We start from the raw sequence: 20851 nt of genomic DNA, 5'->3' as shown, positions 1-20851 counted from the left end.
CGGATGCTGAAGTTGTTACATGACTCTTAGTTTGAACATATGCTTCATCAAAACAGTGTGATGTAAATACCTTAAATAACAAAAATTTGTTACAAAACTGAGGCCAAATGCACTTATAGCAAACATTTTCTAACAAGGCTTTCCTTTGGTGTTGAAAATACTGTTTACTGAAAAATGGTAGCATATTAATCTATAAAAATATATATTTTTTGAAGTGGAAGGACTACATAAAGTAACATTACTGTTTGTATCATGTTTTCATCTGGTCATGTACTGAAAACCAGAGACTGCCATTGACAACTCCCTGTCTCGTCTGTTCTTTGTGTTGACAAAACGGTAGCTGTTCACAGATTAAAATAAGAGCAGATATAATCAGTGTTGACTTTATACGTATTTCTCCCTTCTTCCATCAGCTTAAATACAAAGCTGAGTACGTCAAGCAAAGAGGTCACTACGTTGGAGTTGCCAGTATGAGAGACGATCCAAAACTGGTGTGGTTTGAGCACGCAGGCGAGATCCAGAATGACAGACTGTACAAATCAGACTATCACAAAACAAAGTCCAAAATTCACATCCCTCCGGACATGGTGTCGGTTGTAGCAGCAAAGGAATGTCAGACCTTGGTCAGCGAAGTTGACTACCGCCAACACCTGCACGAATGGACGTGCCACCCTGACCAGAACGACTGCATTCAAGCAAGGAAGGCCTATGATCTGCAGAGTGATGTAAGTGATATTCCATACAGGCTGTGTCATTTCCACTTAGTGTGGTCTAGGTACATGGTCTATATTACGTAAGACTGAAAAATGTTGTCCTGAATTCAATAGCTTCTTTCCTTTTTTATCATCTTTCGTAATTTAGAATATTTATAAATCTGATTTGGAATGGCTTCGTGGCTGTGGCTGGATTCCTCTGGATTCAGTGGAACACAAGAAAGTTAAGAATGCACAAGAACTGATAAATAAGGTAAGAGAAAATATTTTAACAGTTATGTGACTAGCTCTTCTTTCTCATGCACAGTGTTTAAGAAAACATTTTCTTTCTTTGCAGAGAGCCTATACAAAAGAAGCCCTTGATAACTTTTCCAATTATACCAGTGTGGTTGACACTCCTGACATTGTTTTGGCAAAGATTAACTCTGTCAATCAGAGTGATGTATGTACCTTTTTTTTTAATAGAAACTGTTATATTACTAGAATTAGTAGATGACTTAATTGCTTTTGCTAAACTATACTGGGTTTGGCCTTATGTATGTGTGTGTGTGTGCATATGCATGCTTCATTAATAATAGACTTTTTCTGGGGTAAATAAATTTAATAAGAAGTTACGTAAATGAGCAACACGATACTGCTATCCAAAATACTTTTGCATTTTTCTGTACAAGGATACAGTTTGTCCCTTATTTCAAGTTTACATAGATTTTGCTTATAGTAGTTCAAAATTGAATCCTGTTCTTGGTGAACAGCAGTTAGTTGTGTAGTGCTAGTGGAGTCCCTGGTGTTGCTGCTAACTGGTATTTGCCCATCAGTATGTTCAATTTCAGTAGAATGCCATGTGGATTTTGTGGTGTGACATGCTGATGACGTTTCCAATGTAGTGTAGTGGTTGGAGTATCTACACAACGTTACTGAAGATATGATAACAGAAAATTCATGTCTACTTCTAACAGATGGACTAGTTGGGATAATTTATTTCTCCTGTGGAATTAACATTGTGTTTGTCTTCTTTTGTAGTTGAAGTACAAAGAAACATTTAACCTTGAGAAAGGCCAGTATATTGGGTCTGATGATACTCCTGCACTGAACCATGCCAAAGACATGTCCTTACTGTACAGCGATGTAAGATTCCATAAATATCTAACTGAGCTTTAATTTGTTTGTTTTGGAAGCAACAGAATGCAGAGTGGACTTCAGAAAACTATTCTGTTTCTGTTTCTGTCATTAGTCTACTGGGTGGCTCTGGGAAAGTTATTTAATCTTTTTTCTTCAGTATTTCCCATTTTGGATCATTGAGATAAGGATAATTTCTTTCCTTTTTGAACTGATCTTAAAGCACTGCTGTGTGATGTTTGGAAGTTGTAATAGCAGTAGTAGCAGCAGAGTTCATGTGACAAAACCAGTTTGTAATTCTATCCAATAATACCTTCCTAAGCCACTGATGAAATTTTCATTTATTTTTTTTATAAGAGAGGAAAATTTTAGATGATTTACATTATTAAACAGTTACTTTTGAGTAGCCTCACTAATCTTAATGGGAAACCTCTGTTTTTTGAAAACGTGACCATTCATTTGAGTAGGTGCTTCATAATTTAGTCTGAAGGTAAATATGTTTAATATTTAAAAAAATATGATGTATTAGAAAAGTGCCACTGGCACAGTTAATGCTCTTATAATAAACAATAGTATTACTTGGAGATTTTTCACAATTTTGAACGTATATCTATAAAATTATCAATGCCAATTCTATACCGAACTTTTAAACAAGAGTTCATGTCTACAGTTTGGATATTTTTATTAATCTTCTGGGTGAGGAATGTTGAATTCCAAATATAGTAGAGAAAGCAGATATCAGCTCTAATTTGTGCTCAGGTTTGCCTTACTCACACTGAATAAGTGAATTCTTCATTTACTTTATTGGGACAATTAATGGAATAAGGAACTACTCTATAAATCAAGTAGTCATCATCCACGAGCGTGTAAATGGTAGAGTCTGGTTTCTTAGGAAGTGTGGTGGAATTTTTCTCAGCACCTGTATGTGTTTTGTTTGTCTAGAAACTTTATAAAAATGCTTGGGAAATTAGCAAGCCCATTGGGTATACGTTGGATGAGAAATACATTCCGCTTGTTGGAGCGAAGCGTGCGAACTACATAAACAGTGAGGTTAGTATGAATTTTCCATTCTTTCTCTTTTTTATTTTCCTTATCTGTTGTTAGAATGAACTTTAAAATTTGCAAATGAATATTTTGCAGCTTAAATACAAGGAAATATATGAGAAGCTGAAAGGCCATTACCTGGCTGGGAAGGACATTGGTGATTTCCCCGGTGTCATTCATTCGCTCGCGTTCCAGAAAATGAGGAGTGCGGTAAGGAGAGGGTTATTCTGGCTGTAGTATTTTCCATTTTCTTTAGTTTAGTGTGACATATTTTAACATGAATAATGCAATGCTTAATAACCTCAGTAAAAGTGTTTTCAACACGTTTATGTTTCCTGAATGGTTATTTTGTGTGTGAGTTGAATAATTGAAATTATTTAGGAGATTAAGAAGGGATTTGTTTAGTTAATATACATATTGGAGTAGCGAAAAAATCTTTTTCTATTTCAGTTTAAGAATCTGAGCAGTAGGAAATACTACATGACTTAGGATACTTTTGCTTAACAAAAAAAAGAGTGTTAATTTTTAATTGAAATAGGAATTTAAGAACTGGAAAAGTAAACACACATTTGGTGTTTAGTTATTATCACCACTGCACATATAGCATGTCATGCAGAGCATAAAGTTAGTATAATCCCAAATATTCTGTCTTCATCTGGACAGGCAGATTTAACTAGATTAAAAACATGCTTGTAGCATATGACGACTTTTATCTTCAAGTCTTGTTGATTTTCTCACCAGCTGTTAAATTGGCAAGTGAAGAAGGTCATTCTTGTGCTTTTAGAACCTCATCAGAATAAACAGTGATTAATATCAAAGATAAGATTTCATTTTATTGAATCCCATGGGATTTTAGCCACTAAATTCAGAAAGCATGCCTCAGATTGTGCTATAACCTGTAGCCTATTAGAGTCAAAATTATGCAGAAAACCACTGTTCTTTCTTCTCACCTCTTCCCCAATCTTTCCTTTTTAGTTGGCGTACAGAAAGAATTATGAGGACACCAAAGCAAACGTCCATATTCCAAGTGACATGATGAATCACGTGCTAGCCAAGAAGTGCCAGTATATCCTCAGCGATCTGGAATACCGAACTTACTTCCATCAGTGGAATTGTTCACCTGAAGAAAATGATGTTATTCAAGCCAGAAAAGCCCAGGAAATTTTGAGCGATGTATGTGTTTCATTTATTTGTTTGACATTTTAGTAGCCTTTTGTGTGATTTTTTTTTTCTGAGGTATTTAAATACAAAATACTTTCAAATATCTATTACTGTACTGCATTATTTCATTTAATTTCCCTTGCAAATCCTGTGGGTAAATATCATTCAGTTAAAGCATGAGATAGGCTGGTCTTCTCTGTGCTCACTTTTAAACTTCCAGTTAGGTTGGAATTACTGACTGAGCCTGGTTCAGATTCAGTGTTAACCTTCTGCGTGGAGTTTACGCAGGTGGAATATACTGAATATAAAAAAATACTACTTTCTTCAAGCAGAAGGCACATTTCTTTCTAACTTACTAGTCTGTTTTCTTCCATATAGGTGGTGTACAAAGATGACTTAAATTGGCTGAAGGGACTTGGATGTTATGTCTGGGATACTCCACAAATCCTGCATGCTAAAAAATCTTATGATCTCCAGAGCCAAGTAAGCATGTTTTCCACAAATAAGGGAATACTTAGAAGATTTTTTTCTTCCATTTATGATTCATTGGAACTGACACCTGTCCTAGCCCAGAGCAGAATGAAGTAATTCCTACTACATCAGAAGTATTTTGTTCAAACTATTATAATATACTCTTGCAGTTTTGTCTGTAGAGACGCGATCATTTTTGTCATGGAGTGAGCAGAAATCTTAGGAGAATGGAAGGACAAGAAGTTTGTGTTTTTTAGCAGTGAGAAGATGACACTTTATCTTTCTGTATGTGACCCTGTGCATAAGATAGTTCAGTGAGACATTTATGTTGGGAAAATTGTGTCTCTTGCCTTGCTGATTGTACACTTAGCCTACTGAATGCTATACAGCGATGTGCAATTTTCATTATTCCTTAGTTATTACTGGCTATATATTAAGTATTTCTTTTATTTGACCTGTCACTTTTGAAGTTGGTCTTAACTGGGCCGTAACCCTGGGCTTCAGTTGTCCAGAACTGGTTTTAAAGAAAACTGGCAGGAAATTTCCTCATCATTTTCAGCATTAATGTTTTGTTTTGTTTTGTTTCCTTAGATAAAATATACAGCTGCAGGAAAAGAGAATTTGCAGAACTTTGGTGTTGTTACTGACACACCTCTGTATGTGACTGCGGTGCAGAGTGGTTTAAATGCTAGTGATGTGAGTCTTCCCCCTTCTTCTACTCAGGCTTTTCCCTGTGCTCCTTCTGAGAACTGAAACAAGTCAACTAAATCTGTCTTTCATCTCACAGGTGAAATACAAGCAAGATTACCACAAAACTAAGGACAAGTATACAACTGTGACAGAAACAGTGGATTCGGAAAGAGTTCAAAATTTGAAACATCTCTTTAGCAATGTGAGTGTTTCTACACATTGTTTTTTTTTCTCTTAAGGTGCTACTGTGTGGGAATTTTGGTTTGTTTTGTTTGTTCACTGTTTGAACATAAATGTCCAAGCATGGAGCTTATCAAAGCCAGTGACAGCCCTCTGCATTGCTTGAATATGTGGAAGGTGCTGTATTTCAGGCAGAAGGCATACTTTCTAACTGTAGTTCCAATCTTGTCAAAATACATGCATTAATATATGGATTCCCTGAAGAAAACAGCACCCAAACAAAATTAAGACCATATATGAGAATGGACACGAATAGCTAGAAAGCATTTTTGTCACTCTTTATGTGCATTGTTAAGATTAAACTAGTGTACAGCCTCTTGATATCAAGTAATAGTTAGAGGCTATCAAAAAAAACAGAAGGGCTTTTGATTTCTATTGGTCCTTGGTTATTACCCATGAGAAGAATTTTTCCACTCACAAAAACTTTCTTTTTCCCATAGAATCTCTACAAGGAAGCCTGGGATAAAGTGAAAGCTACTGGCTATATAATGCCCTCTGATGCTGTATCCCTAGCACGGGCAAAGGAACTGAAGCATAACGCTAGTACTGTAAGTGAATAAAATACTTTATTTTTTTTTATACTCAGATCATCAATTCTAGCAATGAAATCCTTCATGCCTTGCATACACTATAGGTATAAAAAGATTGTTTTTAAATTATCTTCTATTTTTAATTTAGATGTAATATGTATCTGTGGATAATCAATTTTCTGTGATAATCATTTGGATAACAGTCCTCTGCTGCTTTTTTTTAATGGAAAAAAATGTCACATTTTATAGTAATAGAAACTGTTTCTTGAAAATGTCTAGTTAGGTTTTTTTAGTCTAAATTGCATAACCATCCAGGTCAGAAAAACACCAAATGTCTTTAAATGATGCTTTACCAAGTGTAGAAGAACATAATCTTATGCTTTACTGAACTGAGGCTTATAAGTGCTCATTCTCTCCATGGATACCTTAAATGGAAGAACTGGAACAATAAATAAATAGCTTATTCTACATCCATTTACTTTTAAAGTCTTCTAGTCAGCTGTTGTTGTTTTTACATGATAGCTATGATGAGCTTGCTTTGCCATTTAAAATAAAATAGAAAACCAAGATCCTACTTTAAAAGCTTTCTCTGCTGCTTGGACTCAACTAAATCTTTTGCTTACTGATGAGTTTTGTTCCAAAAATACAGTTGACTCATTGAAGCCAGTTATTTGTTGCCTTTCTTTGCATCTGCTTAGGTAAAATACCGAGAAGAATATGACAAGTTTAAAGCACTGTACACACTACCCAGAGGCGTTGAGGATGATCCCAACACAGCGAGGTGCCTTAGAGTTGGAAAGCTTAATATTGATGTAAGTGTTGTTTTCTGATGTGTGTTTTCCTGATAAAACCAGACTTATCTCAGAGGAGGCCACTCAAAGAATCCACGTGCCTCCATTCAGAAATCCCATTTCCACATGCATTTGGCAGTGGTCAGTATTTGCTAAATTCTGTAACACGCCTATGAGTATCTTTTCAAGCTTGTGACTCAGCTGTTAAATTGCCTGCAAGGCTAAACCTTTAGTATATCATGTTTGCACATAAAACCAGGCACTGCATAGTGCACCTCCTTTTAACATGTGAGTACAATGAAAATTTGATAAATCATAGTTTATCACCCTTGTTGCAAATTATTTTTAGAGCAGGCAAGATGGACGTTTTAGTCAAAGCCAAAGTGATTGCTCTCCCACTAGCATTCCATGAAAATATAAATCATTTTTCTTCAAATTTGTCCACAGTTAATGCTTCAGACTAATTGTCAGCATTATTAATGTACTGCTTTAACTCCGCAGCGTCTGTACAAGGAAGTCTATGAAAAGAATAAAGCTAAAGTCCACATTATTCCAGACATGGTGGACATAATTTCTGCCAAGGACGCGCAGAAGAAAATCAGTGAAGTTGATTACCGCACACATCTCCATGAATGGATCTGTCTGCCAGATCTGCAAATCAATGCCCATGTTCGAAAAGTAACTGATCAGCTCAGCGACGTAAGTTCACAAATCATGAGCTCGTGGCACAGTTTTAAAAAAGGTTCTTGCATTTATGCTCTGTCTGAGGAAATGTTTCAGTGAACACCGAGTTGGAGCACTCCGAAGTTGCCACTTGAATCTGTTGTGTTATGCACTGCTCGACAGCATCTGTGTCATGTTTTTGTAACACTTGGCAATAAGTGTGTGGTTGAGATGTGCCTTAATGTGCATAATTTCAGTGTTATCAGTGTAGACATTAGGGCAGAACATTGCAGTTCTAGTTCAACCATCCCTCTTTGTAAATCGTCCTTTATTATTTGTTATATAAGCTGTGGAAACTTTGGAAGTCTGAGAAATTCCTGGTGGTGTGAAGCTTCTGCACGCTTGCCTTGCATAGGTCAGCCCAGGAGCAGGCCAGCAATCTGTCAATAAATCATTGCCCAGTAGGATATACAAATAGTATTTTTAAAAATATTTGGGTTTTTTTAATTAATTATTGGTCAATATTATTATTATTTATTTTATTTTCTCAAGAAAAAAACCAGTAAAACTACTGGGAACCTTACTTGCCGTCGTTTGAGTGTTTCAGACTGACTTAGCAATGAGATAAGAGGTCCCAGTGGAAATCCTACAGTTTGCCTCTTTGCTCTCATACCTTAGGTGGTGTACAAGGATGATCTTAACTGGCTGAAAGGCATTGGCTGCTTTGTTTGGGACACTCCAGAAATTCTCCATGCCAAACATGCCTACGATCTTCGCAGTGATGTGAGTGGATTCGTTGGTTCTGCTTCTTAGTGTTTTTCACTCCATTGTGTTAAAAAGATGGAGTAGCTTTATTCTACTCCAGATGTAATCTGGAAAAATTATATGTCCTCTGCTGAAGTCTTCATATATCGTTATGGTCAGATTACATCCCATTCAGGAAAGCATTAAGCATACGTGTAAATACATGCCTTCTCAGAAATGCACTTGAAAACAGTAATTCTTCCTTCAGAACTCTTGAGGTAAAGCAGAAATGATGTCTAATTCATATTTTAAAGAAGTATTTTGATGTTGATTTTCTTTTTTTCCTCTCAAGATCTTATGACACATCCTCAGTTTAGGATTCAGCCATTAAAATGGGAAGAAAACTTTTCTGTTTTTTGAGAATGTCTGTCCTCTCATAAGTTCTGTATCAGAAGTATGTTGGATATTTATCATGTGGTACATATGCCTATTCTATGAATGAGATTGACATTTCCTAATGTTCCTTGGTGTGACATATCAGCTGTTCTTATCTAATAAAGTGTCATGTTCATTAACTCAGCCATAATTTCAATACACCTTCTTTTTAAATACTGGTCCACTAATAGAATAGTTAAGTAATAAAATGAAGAGTAAATATAGTAAATATAATAATATAATAAATTTAATTAACAATGACTACCCTTACTAATTAGAGCTCTTGAATTTTTCTCTGCAGATTAAGTACAAATCTAAGGCAGAAAAAATGAAGAATGACTACACTGTTGTCATGGATACTCCTGTCTATGTCCAGAATGTCCTCAGTGGCTTGAATTTAAGTGAAGTAAGTGTTTGTATCACCTTTCAGCCCCGATATTGCACATGCCATTACTCCACAAGTTCTAGAAATGTGACTTTTAATATTTTTTTTAATAATTTCATTTTAATCATTTAATCATTGCTGGTTGTCTAGAAATCATTGTCTATGCCTTTATTGAGATATTAGAACACAATTGCTAAAATCATTAACTGACTGAGTCAAAAAAACTGTCATCCAATTTTTTAGGAGAAATTTCCACATATATGGAAACAGTGTACACTGTGAGAGAACATCACAGTTACAACTCTCCTCTAATTACTTTATCTTTTTCTCAGGCTGTCTATCGTGGTGAATATAAGCACAATGTTAAAGGCAAAATGATTCCTACTGATAAAACAGTAGATTTGGAGCGGGCATATCATGCAAACAAAATACAGAGTGAAGTAAGTATAAAACTTTTGGGTCCATTCAGAAAGCAAATTCTTTAAAAGTTAATGTCTGTCTGTAGCTTTTCAGATGAAGAAACTAGATTTCACTGCTCTAAAATGGAAGTGGGAAAACGTCCTCGTTTAAGCCACAAGTCTGCATTATAATGCAGAGAGGGGGGAAATCTTTTGCCAATTGTGATTGAGATGTCCTGTGCAGCTAAGGAGTACTCTCAAATATTACACACAGCTGTCACAAACTCACTCTTTCTCTCTTCTCTTGCAGAATTTGTATCGCTGGGCTGGTGTGAAAGCTCTGCCTACTGGGTACAGCCTTCCCACAGACACCCCCAACTTCCAGCATGCTAAACATGTCCAATACATTGGCAGTGATGTAAGTAATGCACTGAGTCCTTCTACAACATGAGCTGCAAAGAAATATTTGATGACCATCCTGTATAAGCACACAACGGTTTGAGACAGCTATTTCTCAGATACGAGATTCCTTGTCAGAGAGCAACGAGTGTGGTAGTTCGGTGTGGATACCTGAGCCAGGAACTGAGGGTGACCACGACATAGGCAGTGGCCTCATCATCCAGAGTGAAGTCCCACTGTACCTGAATGGGATGGGCAGAGTAGGGGGCTGATAACAGATTGCATCAGCAATCCCAGACAAGGTGAGGAACCAGAGCCAAGGTCCACCCAGGGGGGATCCAGTCAGGACCTGCAGGAAACAAAGCAGAGATTGGAGACAAGCTACCTATAAGATAGGTCCGAGGTAAATCCAGGAGACAGGGCTAGAGACATCTTGTTACCTATAACACAGGACCAATGTCCCTCCAGGAACTGAGGATGGAGATAGGGCTGAAGACAAGTGCACTTACAACATAGCTCAGGCAAGGCCTGACGTCCCAGGTGTGGCTAGTGAGGGCAACTAAATCTTACCAGTGCACTCAAGTCCCAACATTGAGATTGTTTGCCTAAACAGAATTTAAATGTTACCAGACCCAATAATTATCTGAAGCAATTACTATCAAAATATGAATTTCCTCAGTCAGATGCAAATACCTTATTAGGTGCAAGAGAGATTTAAAACTTGGGCCACATGATAGACGTAAAAATAATGATGATCTGTGTTTAACTGATATAGCTAAGTCTCACTTGTTTGTCTCTAAAAATCTGGCTCTTTATACTGCATAAATTACTGTCAGAACTGCAGTGTAAGTAGAATCACAATCAAATTTAGTTTCTGTATGTTTTTGTTCCTTTTTCCACTTTATAGCTGAAGTATAAAGAAGCCTATGAACACATGAAAGCTAAAGGCTATACTCTGGGACCTAAAGATGTTGGGTTTGAAAATGTGAAGAAAGTGAATCAAGTCATTAATGAGGTACAGTAAAAATATATTTGCTTTCAATTGTAATTATAGTGGCCAAAATCAGAATTGTGAGAGTACATTGACTAGGAAGGTTGTAGGATCCTTGTTCTTGGAGGCTTTGAAGAGCAATTTAGACAAATATCCATCAAGAATGGTAAGGGGTCTTTGATCCAGGCTTGGAGGTGAGCTGTATGGGTTTTTAAGGTTCTTGATAACACTAACTTTTTGTAATCCTTTAAATCTGTTACCAAAATATAAAATCAATTGCAGCCTAGTTTTATTAATCAACCTGCTGCTGCTTGATTAAAGTTGCATAGACATTATTGTATCTGTATGACATCGGGTCTCGATAGTTTTAGTTTTTATACGTGTGTACCCACTTCTTTAGTCATTGGCTTTAACAGAATGAAAATTAAACGTATGTATTTACCTCTTTGTAGGATTAGAATCTCAGATTGTCCATGTATTAGAGATGCTGCTATCAAAAACAATTGTGGAAAATCCTTGCCTAGTTAGAAAGTAGTATGATTTCTCCCTTTTCTCTGGTAGTGATGCAATACCTAACAAGAAAATGACCCATAAAAGAGAAGTACTTAGACCCTGCCAAACTGCTTGCCATTTGACGTTTTTAACATGTAGAATGCTGTCTCCTTTGATGCAGAGGTTGTATCGGGCAACATACCACAAGTACAAGGACAAGATTCATACCACTCCAGACACACCAGAAATCCGTCAAGTCAGAGCAACACAGGAAGCTGTCAGTGATGTATGTGTCTTTCTAAGATAAAAAATAGAAGAGATTTAGAATATTCAGCATGACCAGACATGTGAGGTGCTACTTTCTCTTTGTCTTTCAGCTGATCTACAAGTCAGATTTCTTTAAGATGCAGGGACACTTGATTTCCTTGCCATACACTCCTCAGGTGTTGCACTGCCGCTATGTTGAGGACATCACAAGTGATGTAAGCAACTTCTGTTAAGATACTTGCTGTTTGAATACAACAGGCATAATACTTTTCTACTGAATGTGGAATTTGTCTTCTATCTATCATTTGCTTTCTATTCTGTGATAGAGAAATGCTTGGTGACTGTGTTTAGGAACTGCTTAATGAAATTATCCCAAAAGTTACATTTTGATTTTTCTTTTTCGAATTTCCTCACAGAATAAGTACAAAGAGGATCTGAAGTGGCTGAAGGGCTTGGGTTGCTTCCTGTATGATACTCCTGATATGGTCCGTGCTCGTCATCTGCGTAAGCTTTGGGTAAGGTTTTTCTTCTGAGAACCATGTGTAACAACGATTGATGTGTTTACATGCAGGCTATGTACTTCCAGCAAGTTCAGTACGTGAAAATGAACAGACTTAAGACTGAGTTTCTTGCCATGCAGCTAGTTAGTTGTTTCAAAGTACTGTTAGATTACACTGTAAAATTAAAATTAAATTCAAAGCTTCCTAAGTGATACTGCTTTTCTTTTTCAGTCTAATTATGTATACACTGATACTGCAAAGAAGATGTGGGCTAAATACAATGTGGTGTTGGATACTCCTGGATACAGAACGGTTCAGGAACTAAAAACCCATTTGAGTGAAGTAAGTTTTTTATTATTTTTGCACATCTTTATTAGCTGTAGCTAAGCTTAGGCCTTGTCACTGCTTTTTCTGAAATACGTGGGATGTTATAATTGCAAAGCTGTGATTGTTCAGAAGGAATAATTCATGGACTTGTCCTTTTCCAGCTGGTTTACAGAGCTGCAGGCAAGGAGCTGAAGACAAAATACACTTCCGTCCTTGACACACCTGACTTCTTAAGAGCCAAGCAAGGACAAAAAATACAGAGCCAGGTGAAAAATTTTTACTGAGAAAAAAAAAAACGATCAGAGGATCTCTCTTAATGTGCACTTAAAGTACAGCAAAATCTTTCCAGGCTAAATAACTGTTGCTCATTTTTAAGTGGCTATGAGTTTTCATGTTGACCCTATCTCTAATGGACATGTTTGGCTTCGTCCATCTGAAATAGAGCGTTGAACCCTGGTACAGTTCTGTTCAGATTCCCTGAAACTCCGACTTCATCAGAGGGATAAATATTTTCATCCATCTACCTTTACTCATCATCATTTCTTTATTCATATAGTAGTTCATTATCTGAGTTACTAGCTGCAAATTTTGCGGAATTTTTCAATTTGCAGAACAGAATGAAGATATGCACCAGAGAAAACCAGACCTTATGGATGCTTTTATCTTAAAGCCAGGTCTGGATGTAGGACAGAAAGATCATTAATGTCACGTGCATTTGATTTCTTGGTTTGTGAGCATGTTACTGGCAGTTACAGGTTATCAGGAGTACTGAGATAGTACGGAAGAGGAAAGGGCACGTTATTTTTTCCTGGGGTAAATTGTGTGATTATGTACACATTGTGGAATTAGTCATTTTTCAGATAGATAAAGTAAAACTTCCTTGCAATGTATATTTTTTGATTCTTTTCTTCTTGCTGCAGTACTTGTATGTGGAACTTGCCACAAAAGAAAGACCCCATCATCATGCTGGTGGTCAGACTCCAGCCTTTACACATGCTAGGCACGTGAAGGACATGGTCAGTGAGGTAAGATATTTTAGTTTTTTTGCTTGGTACTACTATGCTGAACTGTTTAGAAGTTTCATTTCTAATTTTAATGACCGTTTCAAGACTCAAATCTGTTTACTCTTAATTTACTTTTCTGTCTCTTATGCTTAAGTTCCACATTTCCTTTATAAGTTGTTGTAAAAGAGTACATTTTTTTTTAATATGCTTTAGTATTTTATAAGATACCTCTTTCTAAGTGCTCGTTTGCAGAATCTGAAGTACGTTGGCTGCAAGAAAAGGAAGACTAGAAAGAGCTGAACAGCTGAGCTTGTTTCTCAAAGTTTTGACAGAAGCACTTTGCAAGAATGACTTTATGCACTCGGTGTAGCAGCCTTGGGCATTTACATAATACCAGATTGGCAAATGCCTTTAGGACTAAAGATGTAAATTTTCCCTTTTGCTTTCTCTCTTAGAAAAAATATAAAACCCAGTATGAGAAGATGAAGGACAAATACACACCTGTCCCTGACACACCGATCTTGATCAGAGCCAAGAGAGCATACCTGAATGCCAGTGATGTATGTAGTCCATGAACACTTTCACTGCTACTTTTTATTGGTTTCTTTGCAAAAAGAAGAGGAAAAGGATCAATGGGGAACAAACACGCAGAGCATAGAATATCTCAGTGTGGGTCATACACTAGGTCACCCCATTTGCATGTCTATTTCCATTTGTTATTAGGGAGATTATTAAGTTTTTACTTGGTGTCACTGTAATGCTGTTTTTTCATTTATTGTAATTCATTTTCATCTTCCGTTGCACTGAAGTGTGGTCTTACAACAAAGAAAAATTAGATTTAAAGTAATTTGCTTACCCATGAAATCTCCAAATAGTGCAGACTGGAGGGAAATGGTTGGTGCTGGAGCCAGGATAGGATATTTCATCTCAGTTTTATGTGAGAAGTAAAATTGGGTATCACTGAGAATGTGCTAATTTTTTAATTTAGAAGTAGATTAGAGAGAAAAATCATCTGAGCTGCTGCACATAAGGTTATTAAGGTGAAATAGATTTTTCCTCCAAGTGTGGAATACTGATTTGTGACTTAAGGCAATGGCTAAGAGTACTCTGCTCATTTGGGAGATCGTTGCTCTGTTTCAGATTGCACGTTGTATCCTGAAACAGGATGTGCTGGCTGGTGTTTTGCTCTAATGATTAGTCTTACTGCTGTCTTCAGAACCATTTATAAATACTGCAAGGGAGCATCCCAGTTCTTTTGCACATCTGAATTTCTCCTCTGAGAAAGTCTCTCTCCTAAGACTGGAATGATCTTCCTGCTTTCTTCTAGATTAGGACATGGAAGAAGGGATAAGTAGGTTTTTTTTATGTCAGAAGCTGCACTTTTGCTGTTCTAGGGAGTAGTCCTGTGATACATAGATGTTTTTACCTCTGTCTTCAGTCTGAAAGTGAATAAGCTGAAATGTTGCTTTAGATGTACCAACTCCTTTTCTCTCTAATTTTCACCATAAGCCTCAGTCAAATTGTGATTGGTTTTAGGCAAATGCAGCTTCTTAAAATTCCTCAGGGCTTACATTAGGACGTTGGACAGCAACATATCCCTGGCTGTCATTCCTAAGAGGCAGGAAATTTAACTGAAGCGATCCCTGACAGATAAATTCACTATATTCTTTTATTATTTTTCTTTTTTATTTTATTATTTTTCTTTTTTTTCATTTTCTTCCCAGTTACGCTACAAAGAAACCTTTGAGAATACGAAGGGCAAATACCACACAGTGAAAGATGCTTTGGATATTGTCTATCACCGAAAGGTCACCGATGATATTAGCAGTGTATGTACACATTGGCATTCCTAACCAGTGTTTGTTACTGAATAACCTAGGATAGAATCATGGAATCATAGAATCACAGAATGGTTTGGGTTGGAAGGGACCTCAAAGACCATCCAGTTCCACCCCCCCTGCCATGGGCAGGGACACCCTCCACTACACCAGGTTGCCCAAAGCCCCATCCAACCTGGCCTTGAACACTTCCAGGGATGGGGCAGCTACAACTTCTCCGGGCAACCTGTTCCAGTACCTCACCACCCTCAGAGGGAAGAATTTCTTCCTTATATCCAATCTAAATCTGCCCTCTTTCAATTTAAAGCCATTGACCCTTGTCCTGTCACTACACACCCTTGTCCAAAGTCCCTCTCCAGCTTTCCTTTAGACCCCCTTTAAGTACTGGAATATATGCCATTTATACTACGGCTCTGTTTAGATGCATCAAATAATTAGAAATAAATATAATCAGCACTACTAATATTAACTTCTGTCCTTCTCTGGAAGATTATACACTTGTTTGCCTTTGGTGTTACAAAGGTGAATGCAAGTAAATCTCATTTCCATTGTTTTAATTCTAATGTTACAGAAAAAGGAATGTCTTGAATGTGCATGGTCTGGACTTTTCCCTTCTCAGATTATTTTACTTCATTCTTCAATTTTCTTTGTAGGTGAAATATAAGGAAAATTATATGAGCCAGTTAGGAATCTGGAGATCGATCCCAGACCGTCCGGAGCATTTCCATCATCGCGCAGTCACGGATGCTGTTAGTGATGTGAGTTCAAATAGTTCCTGGATGTGAGAGGTTAAGTTGTAAGTAGGTTTCCAAAATGAAAACCAAATCTAACTTCCTGAGAAAAGGAAGGCAGCTGAAATTTTTAAAGTGATTTACGCTTTCACCTGGCAGATCTGTGAAGTGATGGAGCAAAACAGATAGCTAAAACTGCAGCCCAGCTCCTTTTGAAATGAACAGAACAGTGCTCATTTCAGGTGCACTTGCTGCGATTTGTTTGTTAACCCTATAACAACCTTTAGTTGTACATATCTGTACATACAGAATAACCCCTGAATTATACAAGAATAGGTGTTTTTTAATTCACACAAGAACTGCAATAGCCAATGATAAATTAGGTATGTGAATAATCTGAGCCCATGAGAAAAGTATGAGTAGCTGTAACTTATTTTATAATGGAATAATAACAGATGTAGCTCTGTTTGCCACTCCTTATGTTGAGGTGCCACTTCAGCATTGGTCAGCTACCACTTGGTGCTGCATAAAACTGAATCCTTTTACTTCTTTCCTAAAGGTTAAATACAAGGAAGACTTATCATGGCTCAGAGGCATTGGCTGTTATGCATGGGATACTCCAAGTTTTGCTCTGGCAGAAAAGAATAAGGTGCTCTACAGTGGGGTAAGTAAAACAGACCGAATTGTTGCTAAATGTTTTTTGATGTTTGCTATATTGTAGATAAATTTTCCGCAGGAGAATCCAATTCTGACCTAGGCACTGATATGAATAACTCATGGTAGAACTTAATATATAGCCTCTCAAAATCCAGTTCTTACTGCAGAAGAAAACAGAGGCAAAATGATCTTTTACTTATCTGTTTCTTGCAAAGCTATCAGCTCCTTAGAAATTTTTCTAGAGGTTCAAAGTCTAGCTTTCCAATTACGAAGAGTCAAAATTTCTATTGCTTTCTTGAGGTGATAGCTCCATCCTGCAAACTGCTGCATTTACAACTATTTTTTTGTTGTTTGCAGGTATGTTAAATGCACATACGCAATATTATTCTACCATGGTTTTGCTGCAGATTGTTCCTAAAATCTTATGTTTTCATCACCTTACCCTTCTTTGCGTTAACATTGGAATTTTTTGTGTGTGTTTTTTTCCTCCAGTGTAAGTACAAGGAGATATTTGAGAAGACTAAATCTCAATTTAAGTACGTAGCCGACTCTCCAATTAACAAGCATTTTAAACATGCAACTCAGTTGATGGATGGGGTAAGTGCTAAAGATTTCTGCAGAATCTCATACTGAAGTAGTAAGTGTGTGTATCTTAATACAGAGTTGAAGGTTGATTTTACTTACGAAATTGTTAATAAATCAAAATATATTCAGGCTTAAAGAAGTCTTAAGATCAGACTGAGATAATGAAAGACAACGTTGTTCCTGTTGTCTGAGTATTAGGACAGGGCAGGTTTACAGTACCTAAAATGTGAAATCCTGACCCCTGTTCCATTACTTTGTCCTTGCAAAGAAACTTCTTTACTGACTGGTAATTAAATGCTAGCTTAAATAATGCTGCTTGCGTAGTCCCACTGATTGTTGGTTGTCATGTGAAAAAGGGAGAGAGAGAATCACAGTTTCTTTCCTGAAACACTGGAAAAAAACTTCATCAGTGCTATGAAGATAGTGTTATGTCCACGTTACCATAGCTCTGTTTCCTTTCAGGTATTTTGCCTTCAGTTCTCCCAGTCTGCTACTTACATGTTCTTACTTTTCTCCTGTAGTGCTAAGGAAATAATAAACACATTAGCAAAGGGGTTAACGAATGTCTCCAGGTTTAAGATTAAAATCATCAAAGGAGTTTCTAGGAGTGGTGCTGTACATCCACAGGACAAAGCCCATTGAAAAGCATGTTCAAGGTGAATTCTCATCAGCTTAGAGTTGGCATACCAAACCAGACTCTGATGCTTTTCACGAAAGCAGTGTACATTTCGATTCTCACATCTCTTTTCACCAGACATTATATTAAATTGTTTACCTGTCAGTAAATGTATTGCGGTATTATCTGTTCCAGGTAAGAAAAACTGTTTCTCAACACATACCATTCCAATACCATTGCTATCATCTCATACTCAATTTCATAAGCAGTGAACCAGAATATGTTATGGAAGATTTTTAGTATTCAGTTTTCTTATTGTTCAGTAGAACAAATAAGAAAAAATTTCATATGATAAATATAAATGAGTAAAATTTTAGCAACAGGGGCTCCATGCATTGAAATGAACTTGCCTAAATGCCTTCTGTTATATAAGTTATGTTTTTTGTGATGCAGGATTATAGTTTTTACTTAAAAATGTCTGATGATAATATAACATTGTGTTTTACCCCTGCATCTCATTGTGTCCTCTTTGTACTCAAATCAAGAATCTAGTTCCATACAGAGTTGCTTCTGCAGTTCGTTTTCATGAAGAAAGTAAGTCAAAAAATGGCTTCTTGAAGAGTGGCAGGAATAGAATACAGGCATCTTTATAATGCAGATTAGGTCTTCCAGTGGAAATTTAGAAATGCATATACTATTTGGAAATATTTTCTCTGTGTTTTTTTTCAAATGTATTTTTCTCTTTTGGATATGAACTTCAATCCCAGCCTTTATATAGTCCATGTAAAGAGGTTTCAATGGTTAGAACTGTGATCTCATTGTGTCTTCCCTCTCTTTTAATTTGTTACACTGTATTATGCTATTCTGAGCAGAAATTATATAAAGCTGCCTATGAGAAGCTCAAAGATAGGTACAGCGTTATTGTGGATGATCCCAGGAACCTCCTGGCCAAGTGGGGGACCACACTGAGCAGTCAGGTACTGTTGGAGCACTAGCCCGTGCTGCCAGAAAGTGCCTGATTCACTCCCAGTTACGCTGTCTGTGTGGAATGTCTCCAGCTGGCAGTATCACAGGTTTCACCTGTGATGTCGTGATGTTTTAGTTCAGTTGATGAGACACTCAAAAAGAGTTATTACTTTTTGAGTGAGCTAATCTCTGCTGTATGTACTTTCATATATTGTGCATCAATTGACATCAGAAATCTAAAGCCCCTTGAAGTCATTGGAGAGGTTTTAAAAAATGCATGTTGTAGCACGCATTTATTTTTTATTACCTCTCTTTTAATGACTTTTACAAACATTATCTTCTTAATATTTCTAGATAAAACAACAGTGACATATTTTGAGTGCCCTCACCTTAATCTATAATTTACTCTTATCTCCCCCAAAATATTTTTGCAATTTCATTAATGGGATAGTATACAAATCTTTTGATACATACTTCTGACGTTCTTAATGATATAGATGTAAGTTGTATGCACATCTAATGAATACATACAGTACCTTGCCTAAATCTCTCCACTCTCAAAGTGTCTGGGATCTAGAGCTGTGGTGTTGTTTATGGTGTTCACAAGTCTCTTTTGTGCTTCGTTGCCATTTGCATGAACAGAAAAAATATAAGTCCTTTGCCAAGATGCTGCTGCAACATGGATGTAATGAAATTCTGAGGCCAGATATGCTGACAGCACTCTACAACACATACTTATGGAGCCAGGTAATATGAAGAACTGCTGCTGTAGGAGACATTATGTATACAAATTAGCTGCTTAGACTTCTAATATTTAATGCTTGGAAGTTCTCTACATTTCTGTGGATATCAGACTCCAGAGTTCTGCCAATGTGCTTAATGCTGGCTATGATGAAATATTTTCGAAAACAGAATAGCTGAAACAATATTTACTATCACTTGGACTTCACTCAGCTCAGGCTGATCTTGCCTTCGTTTTCTCCTTTCATTATAAATAATTGTTATATCTACTTCTATGTAATATTTCACATACTTACATAAAGAGCAATTTTCCGTATGTTTAAGATATTGTATGTTAGCCGTTCCTGATATTTTCCTAACCAAATTCTCATTCTGCCACCATTTCTTGGACTGGTCACCCCTCATAACACAAGTCCCTTAATTCAACATGAACATGATGAGTTGATTTGGCCAGTAGGTTACAACATTTACGTACCACTCTGCCTGAGAGCCGTGTCAGATTGTGCCTGGATACAGAACAGTCTCATGTCTCCCTTCTAAGTGCCCTTAGACATGGTACAGGTGCACCAGCCTGTCATAAATCATGTTTTCATCAATTTTTTTCTCTACATACTTCTTTTAAGCAAGGCTAGCAAAGCAGTCCTTATGCAGTCACATAATACAGTTTATTTAAAAAAAAAAATTCCTCTTGCCAGTTCTAATAAGAATCAGAAGGTAGAAAATGAATGTGATTCATCTATTTGTTCATACAGAACAAAGAACCTAACATAGTTATATTTCTGATGGTATAAAAGAAAGCTTGTAATGACTCTAATGTTTAATTTTCCATATTCTACCTTCATTTAATCTGGATTCCTGTGTATATATTTTGGTTGTACAGGTGGGATGAAAATGTGGCTCATAACTGACGCGTATTTATATCTGCTGTGAAGTCACAGTGGCCAGCAGTAACCTTATTCTTTTCAACAGCAAAAATGATTCCTGATTGGCATATAACATATAAATTATAATCTGGAAATACAACGATAGAAAACAATTACAGGGGAAGGAGGGAGATGTTCTTCTTTATTACTATTAGCACAGTTAATAAAACTCTTCAGTAATAAGGTACCGAAGGTCGTTACTAGGCATTTTTGTTCAATTTATCCATGGATTTCTATTATCTCATGAAAACTCCTTGCAGGTGAGTTTGAGTATGTTTGAAAAAAAAAAAAAAAAAAAAATTGCACTCTGCCTGACCTGCATGTTCATCTGAGTTGACTTCATGTTTTGATCTGTTGTTTGTATACAATTTTTTATATTTTGTCATCCTAGTCCTGTTTCGAAAGCATGGTTTTGTTTTCTGATGCAAAACAG

The 20851-nt window shown here is 36.7% G+C and overlaps 1 protein-coding gene across 1 annotated transcript in view; it reads left to right on the top strand.

The window, feature by feature from the left end:
• Window positions 1-20851, top strand: part of NEB (nebulin) — a 125373-nt gene that overhangs the window by 69836 nt on the left and 34686 nt on the right. Inside the window, 30 exon segments of the mRNA XM_086615581.1 lie at window positions 414-725; window positions 862-966; window positions 1051-1155; window positions 1734-1838; window positions 2772-2879; window positions 2970-3083; window positions 3849-4046; window positions 4413-4517; window positions 5097-5201; window positions 5293-5397; window positions 5876-5983; window positions 6664-6777; window positions 7258-7455; window positions 8098-8202; window positions 8900-9004; window positions 9316-9423; window positions 9692-9799; window positions 10688-10795; window positions 11445-11549; window positions 11641-11745; window positions 11947-12045; window positions 12262-12372; window positions 12519-12623; window positions 13278-13382; window positions 13817-13921; window positions 15086-15190; window positions 15853-15957; window positions 16490-16594; window positions 17080-17184; window positions 19397-19501. Coding sequence (XP_086471707.1) covers window positions 414-725; window positions 862-966; window positions 1051-1155; window positions 1734-1838; window positions 2772-2879; window positions 2970-3083; window positions 3849-4046; window positions 4413-4517; window positions 5097-5201; window positions 5293-5397; window positions 5876-5983; window positions 6664-6777; window positions 7258-7455; window positions 8098-8202; window positions 8900-9004; window positions 9316-9423; window positions 9692-9799; window positions 10688-10795; window positions 11445-11549; window positions 11641-11745; window positions 11947-12045; window positions 12262-12372; window positions 12519-12623; window positions 13278-13382; window positions 13817-13921; window positions 15086-15190; window positions 15853-15957; window positions 16490-16594; window positions 17080-17184; window positions 19397-19501 — 3576 coding nt within the window.

The sequence above is a fragment of the Tauraco erythrolophus genome, chromosome 8 (genome assembly GCF_009769465.1).
Source record: "Tauraco erythrolophus isolate bTauEry1 chromosome 8, bTauEry1.pri, whole genome shotgun sequence".
Classification (NCBI taxonomy): Eukaryota; Metazoa; Chordata; class Aves; order Musophagiformes; family Musophagidae; genus Tauraco; species Tauraco erythrolophus.
This window is presented reverse-complemented; position numbering and strand designations above follow the sequence as displayed.